Raw genomic sequence first — 14,308 nt, forward strand, 5'->3', positions numbered from 1 at the left:
AAGACGCCGCACTCACACCAAGGTCCACAGACAAACCCACAAATTACACCCACTCACAGGTAAACACCAGTTATTACAACTCACACAGGATTACGGCAACCAGGAATGAGAGTCAACACACACACACACACACACACACACGCACTCCTGCTCGTGTAATTGAGGTAAAAGTGTTTTCAGCGCCGCTGTAAATATATCACCACTGCGTGTCTATTGGTGATAAATTGCCTCTATACATAGGTAATAAACTTTTCCACTGGGAGGTGTCTTGCTTCCAACTTGGTCAAATGAGACGTGTGTGTTTCCCCAGAGGCCGACACACCAACACAGAAACACGAATACAGCGACTCCAATGTTTAATCGAGCAGAGAGCTGCGTTCTGCCTCTTCCCGTCCTCCTTCAGTTTAGATTCTCAGTCCTTTTTGGGCCACAGTCAATCCTTAGCGTTTTAGATTTATACAGCATGAGGAGTTAATAACTAGTATCTTGGCTTATACTAAAAAAGGTGTTGTATTAGAAGATAAAGGTCCAAAAACAATCATGTTTTGAGAAAGGCCCCCTTCAATCTAACCCTAAAATAGGACAGGACAGCAGCAAACAGTGTTCCGTCCTCCTGTGAAAGACCTTTAACTCTCCTCTCGCTCACCAAATACCTCGTCTTTCAGAAAATCCAAACAAAGAAAATAAATGAATGCGCCGTGTTTGTGTGCGGAGCCAAATTTAGACTTTTACATCCGAAGCCAACATTTAACAGTCACGCATTAGAGGCGTTCACAGTAATTACGGCTCTAAAAAGTTCCTGTGGATAAACTTTTGCAGAGTAGAACTCCGGGACTCGTTCTGGCTCTGAAAAGCGACGACGGGAGACAAAGACAGCGTTACCTCCGAGATAAGACCCAGCAGGATCGTTTCTGTGCAGTCACGGGATTGTTTCTCTCAACAAAGCGCTTGTCACAGTCAGCATCTGGAACTATTGCACAGGTTTTTAATGTGCTCCTCGAAAACGTGACTGGGACTTGGCCTTGGAGCAAATGGGACGAGGTGGAGGCAAGTTCGACAGCCAGAGGAAGAGAGCAGCACGGAAACGATGACCCAACGGTGCAAAATGACAGCGGGAGCGTTTGTCTGAAGCCTTTTGAGCTTTACAGCCATGGAGGAGAATTTAACATTTTCAGGAGGGAAAAAATATCAGCAGGACAAAGAACCGACAGTAAACAAAGAAGAAAAGGACCCGAGACTTCTGATGTGAAAGATGCAACATGTAGAAAAGAAAATCAGTCCATTTAATGCCACAAAGACACGAAACACACACAAACACACACTCCAGAGACGGGAAGTTGCTTGAGGGAAGCACTGAAATGTGCTGCGAACAGATCTCATCCGTCACTGCTTACTGCTCCGCTGCAGTCTGACCAACTCACACCCAGCAGCACCGCAGGTCCAGAGAGAGGCTCCAGACCAGAACCAGGCCCGGGCGCACACAAACACACAGCACTGCGGCGTCTCTGCATCACGTAGAGCTGCACGGACCCACAAGCGCCATCCGCCCACATACGCCGGCGTGCGTGTGTGTGTGCATGTGTGTGTGGGGAGAGAGAGAGAGAGAGAGAGAGAGAGAGAGCACACAAACGCAGCGCTCCCTCCCCCTGGTTCTCCTGGGTATATTAGCAGTAGTAATGATGTTGTGTGGCATTACTTCATCGCATGTGTGGGTGTACATACATGCGTGTGTGTGTAACACCACCGGTGCCGTGCGGAGAGTAGCTATTAGCGTGAAGAATGGTTTTATAGTCCAAACACTCCCCAGCTGTAAAAGAACGCCTAAACACCCTGCACACACTCACAGTAACGACCTATTTGGTGAGTACACTGAACATTCCTACTCCACAATAACAAACTGCTCGTTTGTTTTGTGCTGTACTTGGGCATGAGGAAGCAGAGGAGGAGAAACACGAGGGCAGTCATCAGTACCATCAGCAGGATGGATAAAGGCAGAGGAGAGGACGGATGAGAGAGAAGCAGGTCTACAGAAGCAGAGGAGGCAGAAACCAGTGACCACTGTGTTCCCACGCAGTCACAGTGCCCTCTACTGGCAGTCCGAGCAATGACACCCTGGACGCCCTTCACCAGCTCACAAAGCCTTTAGGTTTAAAAACGTATTAATCGCTTACTGGTACTTGTGGCAGAACATCCTGTCCAGGCAAATCAAAAAGTACAACACAATTACATTTATTTTTACAATTAAAACATGTTACAATTAAGTATCAAAGCAGCTACGAGGAGGAGGATTCGAGTTGCGCGTCAAAGCCTAGTTCTTTTTCAACAACATCACAGGTCACAGAGACGCACAGAAAGTCCGTTTGTTAACCTCTGACCCGGGGAACCGGCCTCAGCTCAGCCCAGAGCCGTTTACAGGAGGCCAAACCCTAAACATATGCAGCCACAGCTCCTGAACATTCATAGGAACCGTCCGGTGCTTCAGCGCCTCCATCTGATGACAGAGGCTTCCAAACGTCACTCTTTCAACATCTGAATCTGTTTATGTGTAGATGAGACAAAATCCACAACATACAGCGATAAAATGGAAAGCGAGGCCGTGAGCGGTGGAGCAGAGACGAGCCCAGGAATGAGTCAGCGCCCGGTGAGGAGCCTTTATCTGCAGCAGACACAGAGGAAGCAGCGCCCTCCACACTTCAGTCACACTAACCCGCAAATAATTAACGTCTCATTTTCCTGCCTCTTGTTTTTGAAAGGTAATACTTCATGTTAACTGGCAAATTAATTTTCAGCAATTACCGTTCATGGAGCCGATAATCTGGGCAGGAACCATCTCTGACATGCTGGCTATTTGATTTGCTGCTCTCTCTCTCTCTCTCTCTCTCTCTCTCTCTCTCTCTCTCTCTCTCTCTCTCTCTCTCTCTCTCTCTCTCTCTCTCTCTCTCTCTCTCTCTCTCTCTCTCCACTTCCTCTCTTCTCCCTCACCCGTCTCTCCATCGCTGACTTGTTCTTTTTCTCTTTAATCCACTGAGTGTTTGCTCTTCATCTTCCTTAGATTGGAGCCGAATTCCCATCGGAGTCTTGAACCTCATTTAATCTGTAGCCAGTTTTTCACAGCTCTCTCCCTCCATAATTCTTAATAAATTATTCAAAAACAGAAAAACAAATCAATGCTCACGCGTTTGCAAAATTAAACTCCACAGGTTAAAGCACTGGAGCGATTCTGCTGTCGCCACCAGCTGACTCCTAAAACAATGTGAACAATCTGAATTCAATCTGTACAAATCCCTGTTAGACTTTAACTTGCAAGAATATCTGACGTAATAAGTTGGTGGTTTGTTTGTGCTCAGTTGAAACCTGCATGTTTGTTTTCTGGAAACACACACACAAATATCTGTCTGCTTTTAATTAATACAGGTAAATAATGACTGCGATGCGCATCTTATTGGTATTCAAACACCTTGGAGCAACGGAAGCTCCGAACGGGAAAAGAGGAATCCACACACACACACACACACACACACACACACACACACACACACACACACACACACACACACACACACACACACACACACACACACACGGCGATTTGTGGTTTTCATTCCTGTGATGGCAGCTTGTGTGTTTTAGGAGTACGGCCTGAGGTTGTTCTGGGAATAAAAGCACACACACACGCAAACACAGCGCGGTAGTCGCAGATGCTGGGAAGATCTGAGACATATGCTGGGGTTCGTCCAAACACGGCGGGGGGCGCTAAAAGTAATAAAACAGTTGCTTGTGTCTTCCCGTCTGTCGTTTTGTGAACGGGTGGGCGCGCGTTCAGTCGCATGAGCGCGACTGCCAGGGTTTCTCTGAGCAGATTTACTATCGCTTGTACTTGGCTTCTTCCAACCAGGAGAGGAGCGACGCTCCAGGTACCAGCACAGGCACGGATCTGAGGCGGCTCACCTTAGCGATCAGACTGAGGGGGTCCCTGCAGGAAGAAGGCAGCGATGCTCTGCCCTCGGCCTCCTGCTGCAGATACACCTCCAACATGGCCGCCAGCTGAGACAGGCCCTGTTTCTTCTGCTCAGACATGGAACTGAGGTCTGCAGAAACAGGAAATCAGCAAGTACCGTATTTTGCGCACGAAAAGACGCACCGCATCAAAAGGCGCACCTTCAATAAATGACGTATTTTAATTATTTTTACATATATAAGGCGCATCGCATCATAAGGCGCACCTTTAATAAAACGCTTCGCATAAGGCGCTAAAGTAGAGGCTGGAGTTACGGTGCGTTATGCATCCATTAGATGCATAACGCATCCATTAGATCAGGGGTCGGGGACTTATGGCTCGCGAGTCACATGTGGCTCTTTTGACGACTGCATCTGGCTCTCAGATAAATCTTAACTTATATTCCTTAACACGATATGTAAGAAATAATTCCGCTGGAAATCACAGTGTTAAAATAACGATCACACTGTAACTTAGAGCTTTAGCTGCTTGGGCTGTTTCCGCAGAGATTTTGACTCTTACAAAGATCATCGCTGTATGAAACGATGCCACACTCTGTGATATTTCCTGACAATAGAACGCTAGTCACGCACAGAGAGAGAGAGAGTGTGACATCCTCACTGCAGAAAGGATCTGTGTTCACACAGACACAACAGCGCTGAACCAAACAGGTGACAGCGTCTTAGCAGAAGTGGAGCGCATTTCACTTTTCCTGCGTTTTACTCGTTTTTAATTAATTAAGTGCAAATAAATCTTGTGCTTATCAACGATTAGCGCCAATTTGTGATTTCAATAAATATACTTAAAATATTTTGGTCCTGTGGTGTGCCTCGTGTGTGCCTGACTGATGGATGCGTTATGCATCTAATGATTAGCAGTCAGATAGGTCAGTCAAACTTTATTAACAAGAAAACAAAACAACAAAGCAACAAGCAACAAGAACAATAATAACTCTGTAAACGTAAAGCTCACTTTCTCAGTTCCTTATCTAAAATCCCTCGAAAACTTCTTCTTCCGTGTCCGAATTGAACAGCTGGGCTATTGCGGCATCCAAAACGCCTGGCTCCGTCTTATCAAAGTCATCATTAACCGAGTCAGTGTCGCTGCTGTTGTCTGGCAGTTCGGTGACAATTCCTGCCTTCCTAAAAGCTCGGACCACAGTTGTGACTGATATACCAGCCCAGGCATTTACTATCCACTTGCAGATATTAGCATATGTCGTCCGGCGCTGTCTCCCCGTCTTGGTGAACGTGTGTTCGCCTTCGGTCATCCACTGCTCCCACGCAGTTCGCAGTCGAGCTTTGAATGCTCTGTTGACGCCAACATCGAGCGGCTGGAGTTCTTTTGTTAATCCACCCGGAATGACGGCGAGCACTGAATTAGTGTGCTTCACTTGTTTTTTTGACATGCTCGGTGATATGTGCGCGCATGGAGTCATAGATCAATAGGGACGGAGCTGTGTGAAAAAAACCACCCGGTCTCTTCACATAAATTTCTCTCAACCACTCACTCATCTTTTCTTCATCCATCCATCCCTTCGAGTTAGCTTTTATGACAATGCCAGCTGGAAAGTTTTCTTTCGGCAAGGTCTTCCTCTTGAAAATAACCATGGGTGGAAGTTTGTGGCCATTAGCCTGGCAGGCGAGAACTACAGTGAAGGACGTTTTCTCATTCCCTGTGGTGCGAATATTCACCGTACGTGCTCCTGTTTTATCCACAGTGCGGTTTACAGGGATATCGAAGGTGAGTGGAACCTCGTCCATATTGATGATATGCTCTGGCTGGATCTTTTTTTCAGTTATCTTGTTTCTGCAGTATGTGCGGAAAGTGGCCAACTTTTCCTGATAATCAGCTGGTAGTTGTTGTGACACAGTAGTGCGCGTACGGATGGAGAGATGACGTCGTTTCATAAAACGGAAGCACCAAGAAGGACCGCCTCTGAATTCACTGATGTTATGTTCGCGAGCTAGCGCTATTGCCTTCATACGAATTGTGACTGTACTAACACTTCTGCTTGCTGCTCTTTGTTCAGCAACCCACTGTTCAACTTTGTCCTCTAACTGTGGCCATCTCGCTTTGTTCCCGCGGAAACTCTGTGTTGTCTTCTTTACTTGGCGGAGCTCATCCTCATACTTCCTCCACTTCCTCGCCATTGATTCATTGATATTAAATTCTCTCGCTGCTGCTCTATTGCCGTGTTCTTGTGCGTGGCTTATCGCCTTGAGTTTAAACTCAGCGTTGTACGCGTGTCTTTTGGTAGGAGCCATTTCAGGGTATTTACAAAAATATTAAAATGGAAATGAAACGCCAGTTTCCCGGTATCCCAGCATGCACTGCGCACTATTACGGGGGAAAATCGAGTCGCGGCTGCTTACCGTAACTGAGACCTGTATGCGTTTTAATACTGGGCCATATACAAGACGCATTGTATTATTAGGCGCATGATCAGCTTTTGAAACGATTGAAGGCGTTTAGGTGCGCCTAATCGTGCGGAAAATACGGTATAGAACCCTAGTTCCTGTCTGGAGGAGGATTTCATCTGCAAATACACTAATACCAAAGGTAAATTGTGATGAAAGGGGGCAACTGTGCTTTTTTCTGACCTGGCATCAGACTTACGTGATTCGTGCTCCTCCAGAGTGTAGAGCTCCTCACTTCTGCCCTTAGATGGACTTAGCTGGAGAGAAGAGGATGGATGAGGGACGTTACTGCAGGTGAAAAACGACCCAGACAGCGCTTTTAGCATGACCTGCTTTTACTGACTGAGCTGGAGGTGGAAGCATAAAAGCCCAAATCACTGATGTGCAGAGTTGTGTTTTTACTACGAAACCTATCTTCGTGTGGGAGTCTAACAGCGAGAGTCAGAATCCTACCGAGGCCAAGACGAGTCTGGCAGCCAGACGGACTGAGTCAGTGGGAGTTCTGGGCAGGAGCCTCTGCAGACATCTACACTCTGTCTTATGGCCGGGCCACGCACGTTTCTGCAGAGGGCAGATTTTACCAAGCTGAACCAAGCATGGACGGACACACACACACACACACACACACACACACACACACACACACACACACACACACACACACACACACACACACACACACACACACACACACACACACACACACACACACACACACACACACACACACACACACACACACACACACACACACACACACACACACACACACCCCTTACCTGGCATGAGGCATTGCAGTAGCGAGCCGTCTTACACTGGGAACACCTCAGCAACTTCTCCTGCCTGGGAAGAAGAAGAGAAGGAAAAGTGACTAAGCGAGCAACAATAAAGACTTTAAGCCTGAGTCAGTGAACAGAACAAGAACCCACACGTCTGAAGCCACTGATGTCACACCTTCATCACTGTTGCTGTATTTGAGGTTTGAATAAAACCACATATTAATTCTGGTTTTGGCATCGTCAAGCTCCATCCTGAACGATGACGTCACACACTTGACCCGTTCCCACGTAACAACCTCTCTATTGGCAGCGGTGATGACGTGTGCCGCCATCATCGAGTCTACTGACGGGCAGCATATTACACACGCCCCTCACTGTCACAACCAGGGTCCCAGCATTTGAACGTGCGTCTGCTGGGCCTCTGCTCCTGAGCTTGACCCTCAGTACATTAACAGAACTCAGTCACCCAGTTTGCCAAGTTCCTGTGTGTTTATCATATGATCAAACATTCAGAGAAAAGATGGATGGCTGCTAATTCAGTCCGACGCTGGATGTGATGAGCTCACACGCAGTGAGGTCATGGAAAACACACTGATGTAAATACATCAGAGCTTATCGTGCTGAATACGATACGTTTGATTAGATGAGACATGCTTATGATGCTTCGTAGGACATACGACCTGCCTGTCATCACCGTTTATCAGTGTGGGACCAGAATAATCTGAAGCATGCGGCTCGAGGCCGATTCAAGTCTGGACAAGCTTCCAAAACACACTTGTCACGCTCAGCGTCTGGGATTTCAAGCTCTGCTCCCCACTGGACGCGCCTCTTTCTCGCCCTGCTGTTCCCACCCTCCCCTCACTCACCGCTGTGTTAAGGTAAATCGCACATTTATAATCTCAGCCTGGGATGAAGGATGAGTAAAACATAGCTGTTCCCATCACGGTGGGACCTGAAGCCACCCACAGCTTTAGAAACACATGCCTGCACTATGAGACGCGACGCAATAACAAAAGATAGAACCTGACTGTGCAGCTTCAACACAGGAGCCAGGGACGTAACCCAGACACGGCCTCAAAGCTAAGACCCAAAAGCAAAGTGGGGCTGAACACACGTAAACAGCAATAAACATAATGAGAAGAGGAAAGGTTGTCAGGCTGCTGGTATGTAACTATATTTATGGTTTGATCTTCATGAGACGCTGGCTGTGAGCGGCTCTGTGGCAGCTAAGCTGAGGATGTGGAGGGATGGAGCGCTGGCTAAACGCTACGGACTAATCTATTCTCACTTCTTTTTATCATTAAAGCTATAAAAATGAAACGTCTCATTTTTCCTTCCTTCCAAAAAATATTCCATTAATGCCATAATTTGCCTTGATTTGATTTAATGAAGCATTTTACATTTTACAGGAATGAGAGGGACAGAATATCTTTTACTGTATGTGTAGCTACTAAGCCACTAATGCGCCACAGCAACTGTTGTTATGGTGACCGCCTCCAGGCTGATAAGAGCTGAGCATTTACAGGATATCCACACACACACACACACACTTTATAGATATCGATCACATGATGCAGGAGTTCCAGCAGGACGGCAGAGGTCGTATCTTGGCTAAACAAAATTGAACGGTTCCTCTCAGCGAGGCCTTTGTTGTATAACACCAAACAAAAACCACCCGTTTTCATTTCAGGCGAGCGACACGTCGTCTTCGTTTTCATCTTCATCTTCCGCCCTGCAGCGTCCCTGCCACCGCTTACTACTCACCCTGTGTGATCAGGCACAAACAAACACCCGCATGTTGTTTACATACAAACATTTTAAAGGCACTCTTCAAATACGTAAAGATAATTCTGTGTCGCCCACCGGGCTATTATCTACAAAGGCTGAAGCACATGGCCTCCTTCATACAGAGCATATGAATACAGTATGATAACAATCAGAGGACAGAAGGGGCAGAAACACTCTATCTTTAGTTTATTGGCATAACACAAGCACACGGTTTGGTTTGATGACAACTGCTTGTTTCCAGACAGATTATGAATCAGATTAACCTTCATCCACACCCGCTCCTCATCCTTCCTAGTTCTTACTCCTCTCACACCTTTCCTTTCTCGCTCTCTCCGTCACGTGTTGTATGATGGTGTTGTGCATGGCAGGCCTCTGCTTGGTCTGCAGGCACAGTAGGAAAACTCATGAATAACATTAGATGGCTTTCATTAGAATCATGCGGCAACCCACAACGCAGCCTCCTCTCCCACCACATGTCATACTTCACCCAGCATCCAGGTCCTCACAGACCCGGCATCACTATCGTGGTTTAAAACAGGAGATCACAGAGAGCACGTCACCGGGAGCTAACGAGGCGGGGGATTCAGAATTCTGAATACACGCGAAGCAAAAAGACACGATCAATAAGCTGATTGATCAAACGACTGTTCACTGAAGCTTAAATCAAGTTCACTGTAATAATAATATTAAAAAGATATATGAATAGTTCAAACGGACTAATTTATATTTTTTCAACATGAATAATTAAGGGTCTCTTTGGTAGATTTCGACAGCCCTAATGAATGTATGTTGAAAGGTTTTTTTCATGCAGACCAGTGTCCACCACCACACAGGAAACACCAGGTGATGTCAATGTGGTTAATGTGAATTTAACACTGACACAAGCCAGTGGATTCACTTTGTGTCTACTTCCTGCACCAGCTGTTTAGGTTATGATGTGGCAAATACGGAAAGAGGAAAGCTGTTAAAGACTGTTAAAGATATATTTTTTTTTAGGTAATATGTTAACATGGCCTGAATAAATAAATAAAACCGGAACTGAAATAAAAGCATGAGCAAGAAAATTGCAAAGAGAAAAAACAAGCAGCCACTATACAGTAGGAAAAAGTGGTCTCTGCATTGATATGCAAGTGTGTGTGTGTGTGTGTGTGTGTGTGTGTGTGTGGTCAAGTCTTTGCTATCAGACACCTAATTAGGCTTAGCTCAGCACATCTCTGTTGGTTTGTGTGTGTGTGTGTGTGTGTGTGTGTGTGTGTGTGTGGTACATGGTAATTAATTTCCCCACATGTAGCGGCTGCAGCGCTGAGACTTAGCTCTGGTCTCATGTATATGTGTAAATTAATACACAGTTTCTGGCACGGCCCGGTCGTGCCTGAGCGGATTTTCTCATTTCCAGGCTGAGCGGCCGACACAGCAGGGTGCAACTCCCTCCCACATGACAGGTAACGATGAGCCGCTGCATGTGCACGTAAATTACCAACAAATATTAACACGAGTCAGTCAGCGTCCTGGAGCCATGGAAACAGTCAGAATATGAATAAAACACTCGACACAGAAACCGGTGCCTGAACTGACGGCGCCGGGCTTCTGGTGCCTGCAGCGGCTGTTGATAGTGGAGGACAACGAAAGTGAAAGAGCTTCATCACATGAATTCATAAACTAGCCCTTCCTGAGACAACCAGCGTCAGTGTACTACCGCCACCTAGTGATGCGGGACGGGACGGGGTGAGAGGCGGAACGACCCCATGCTGGGCTCCTGATGCCTCAGAGCCTGAGTCACTGACACCGAGGGGACTCCTCGCGGTGATGAGAGTCTACATGTACACACTAACACACAGGCAGGTGTTGTTTATGTGCAGTAAAGCCCTGGTCCCGTGCTGCAGTCGGACAGTGGGCATGTGCAGTCCAGTGAGTGTCCCTGAAGCAATGAGTGATGGGGTAAAAAGAACTGATCTGGTCCACAGAAGGGTTAAAGCAGTTTTGTGTCGCTTGTTAATCTTCCTGCCTTTAGGACTGGGACACACATTAGCATAACAAATGGCAGATGCACAAAGATCAATCTCTACGGGAGCCTTTTTGATTTCACCCAAATTTCTGTCGGGAACGAACAAACAAACGCAGACAAACAGTGGAGCTTCTGCGTTTCTGGGAACGAGAGCACACAGACGCTCGCTGATTGTGTTGAACCAAACTAAACAGCCCAGGAAAATTAAACGTTCCTCCTCATGAGGAACCGCAGAACATTCTCTGTCGAGAGCCTCGCTCCTCACAAGAGGAGCGAAAAGCGCCTGACACAGATGTTCTGCTTGATAAATACCAAGCATTACACACACGGGCGGGCACGTCCCCAGTTTACAGCGAAGCACTGGGTCTGCAAGCCATACAGCTGTGTGTGTGTTTTTGCTGAGACACCTGGGTATGTAGCTGCATGGGGCGGAAGACGAGGGGAAAAACAGGAGGGGGGGGGCAAAACAATCTGCTTCAGGAAGGGAGGAAGGAGCGAGGCAGGTGGGAAGATGAAGGATGAGGAGGAGGCGGAGGAGACGACAGCAAAGACGTGTTACATGGCCACACTGTGTCGTCTCCATCTGACGCGGGGACTTTTTCCACCGAACCATTAACTGTGGCTTCGACCGGATTCATCCTCTAATCATTATGTGGACACAAAAAAAAAGCTCAGGCCACAGTTTGGTCCGAGGCTCAGTGCTAGTACTCGATAATGGAAAACAGAGTTTGAATCTTCGTGGTAGTGATTTAAACTGAGCTCTTCGCACAAAAGGCTGCCTTTCAGGAATGGCTTCATTGTGTTATGGTAAACCAGCAAAACCTACATCAAATCATTTACCAGAAGGAGGAGGAAATCCAAAACACATCATTTGATTCACACGGCATCATCATTCAGCTGATGGTAGAAATACGGAGGCTCCCACGGCTCTCTGATGCAGATGTGCGTTTTCTCCTCAGCCTAAAAGTCAGTTTTTCTTTCTCATATTGCGAGAAAGTGACAGGTAAAATTCGACCAATGAGGGCATGAATATGTCTATAATCTAATGGCACAGAGCTTCACTAGTGACGCATCCAACATAAACACATTAGCCTGGATTAACATCAAAGACGCTTCAGGAACACACTGACACCAAAGTCATTATTACACAATGTTTTCTAATTATTAAGTAATGTGGGACAAATCTACAAACAAACAGCAAGAAATAAAGAGGATCTGGGCTACGACAAATAAAAATCCAATCTAACTTGCTTTGTTCTCCCCCACGAGTTTGAGAACCTTTAAATGTTGTTTGTTGTCCTCCGGCGGCTTGCATCCGGCTGATCCCCTGTGTGTGTGTGTGTGTGTGTGTGTGTGTGTGTGTGTGTGTGTGTGTGTGTGTGTGTGTGTGTGTGTGTGTGTGTGTGTGTGTGTACTCCCTCAGCATTTGTCACTCATTACTTACAAGTCCTGTAATTAACTTTGGCTTTGATACCCCCACACCTGCTCTACATGCAAGAGTCCTTTTCCTGCAGTCACACAATTGGGTGCAAGCTTTGCTCGCTCGCTCACACACGCGCACGCACACACAGGCACGTGCGCGCACACACACATTCTTCAACACTCAGTCACGCTGTGAGACTAATTGTGTTTCAGTGAAAAAACACACATGTTCCATCTCTGACACCGTCTCTGTCTCAGATTCTGCGTGACCTGCTTCTCATAGGTATTAAATCAATAGAAGCGCCGTACGGACATTGTGACCACGGGCCAAGCAGATGTAGCCATGACACTTGTTCAATACCTTAAAACATCATCCCATGTCACACAACAGGACTCTGTCTTATCTCACAACACATGCGCGTATTTGCCTGAAGCTCAAAGACAAATAATAGACATCAGTTGAGGCACAAATGTATTATTGATTTCTGTTATGACTCCATCTTCCTGTGACAGGATGAATATGTTTACAGATACTGAATAAAAGAAATCCTAAAGCTACACATGTTAGAACAGCCAAGGCGTATGACACAGAGCATGAAGACAATTTCAATTTCTTTCTTCATATGACAAAAAAAAACACACATGCCCATCCATAATAATATTAACAGCAGAAATACCACCTTCAACCTAAAACCATGTAAAAGCAGAATGGGTCTGACTAAAGTACAAAGCAGTACCTTCATGGCATCTTTAAATTCTCTCAGAGGTTATTCTGCATTAACTACTCATTAATCATCTTCCATTTGCTCTGTGGCTCATATATATCTTGTACGTAGCCCATAGTAGTTTCCTCTTCATTCACCTTGCAGTCTGCACACCAGGAAAACAGCACCAGTCACACAGCTGCCTCATTAAATTCACATTCACCTGCTTAGCCTGATGAAGTGCGACTGGATACAGGGGGGAAAGCAGCGGTGGAACTAAACACCCAGCTGGACGAACACGATGAACGAATGCAATGAAGATGAGGACACATCATCATCACGTCAAGGAAGAAAAGGCTGCACTGTACTTAATTCAAATTCAAAATGTCTGTATGGTCGGTCTGTATAACAGGAAACTTCACTATCACAGCATTATCTCATTTTAATCAGACACAAAATTGACAAATAAAAGGACAACTAGTATTAAACAGTAAGTAAGTATTAAACAATAATGCAACATTTTCCAAACACACAATTTTTTAAACCACACAATGTTAAACCAAAACATTATTCAACATAGTTGATATAAAAGTGAGCACAGTAGCATGGTATGATGACTATATAGGCTTCCAATTTTATCTTTCAAACTCACTTGAATACTGAATACCCAATTCGACTCCATGCTCATGCAGGATCCCGCCTCGTCGGCCTGTTCCTGGCCGTGGAACCATAGTGCCATCTAACGGCCAGTCGGAGAACATCAACTAAGTCATTACCGAGTTAGTGACGGACTCGTTCCGCGCGTCGCCACCAGCACCGACAGTTCTGCAGCCCACACGTGAACCCAGAAGCTACACGCCACCGCTCGGCCCGTCTCACCGTGTGAAGCAGTGGTGGCACACGTCCTCGCACAGTTTGCTGGACACACAACACGCCAGCGGCTCCGCGGAGTACACCAGCTCCCCCCTGCGGAGCCGGACGGCCGCCCGCAGGCCGTTCCCTTTCCCCGGGCTCACAACTCGCTCCAGCTTCGGTGCCATGTTCGCGTTTCCCCCCACACGCAGCAGCCACTGTTTACATCCGCGTTAGACGCAGCGCGCGCACGCTGCGTAGTGACGTCACCGACGCAGACGCGCACGTAACGATGATTTTTTTTTTAACTCAAAATAATATATTTATGGTAATAATTATGT

General features: G+C 46.5%; 1 protein-coding gene across 7 annotated transcripts in view; it reads right to left on the reverse strand.

Moving 5' to 3' along the window:
• The window catches only part of smyd3 (SET and MYND domain containing 3), a 37,067-nt gene extending 22,846 nt beyond the window's left edge, over positions 1-14,221 (reverse strand). For 3 of the 7 annotated variants that reach the window (XR_003785435.3, XR_008694213.1, XR_008694214.1), the window contains exons 1-5: positions 13,995-14,221; positions 7,197-7,260; positions 6,871-6,978; positions 6,617-6,674; positions 3,949-4,088 (exon numbers count right to left, since the gene is read on the reverse strand). Coding sequence is in view for 3 of the 7 variants with exons in the window: in XM_029145343.3 (XP_029001176.1) it covers positions 3,949-4,088; positions 6,617-6,674; positions 6,871-6,978; positions 7,197-7,260; positions 13,995-14,155 (531 nt within the window). In the remaining 4 variants the exon portion in view is untranslated. Of the gene's footprint in view, positions 1-3,948; positions 4,089-6,616; positions 6,675-6,870; positions 6,979-7,196; positions 7,261-13,891 lie in introns of all 7 variants that reach the window. The other 4 variants (XR_003785436.3, XM_029145343.3, XM_055507429.1 and 1 more) reach the window with 4 other exon arrangements.
• Between the last annotated feature and the right edge of the window lie 87 nt (positions 14,222-14,308).

Source organism: Betta splendens, chromosome 3 (assembly GCF_900634795.4).
Source record: "Betta splendens chromosome 3, fBetSpl5.4, whole genome shotgun sequence".
In the NCBI taxonomy this organism is placed as follows: Eukaryota; Metazoa; Chordata; class Actinopteri; order Anabantiformes; family Osphronemidae; genus Betta; species Betta splendens.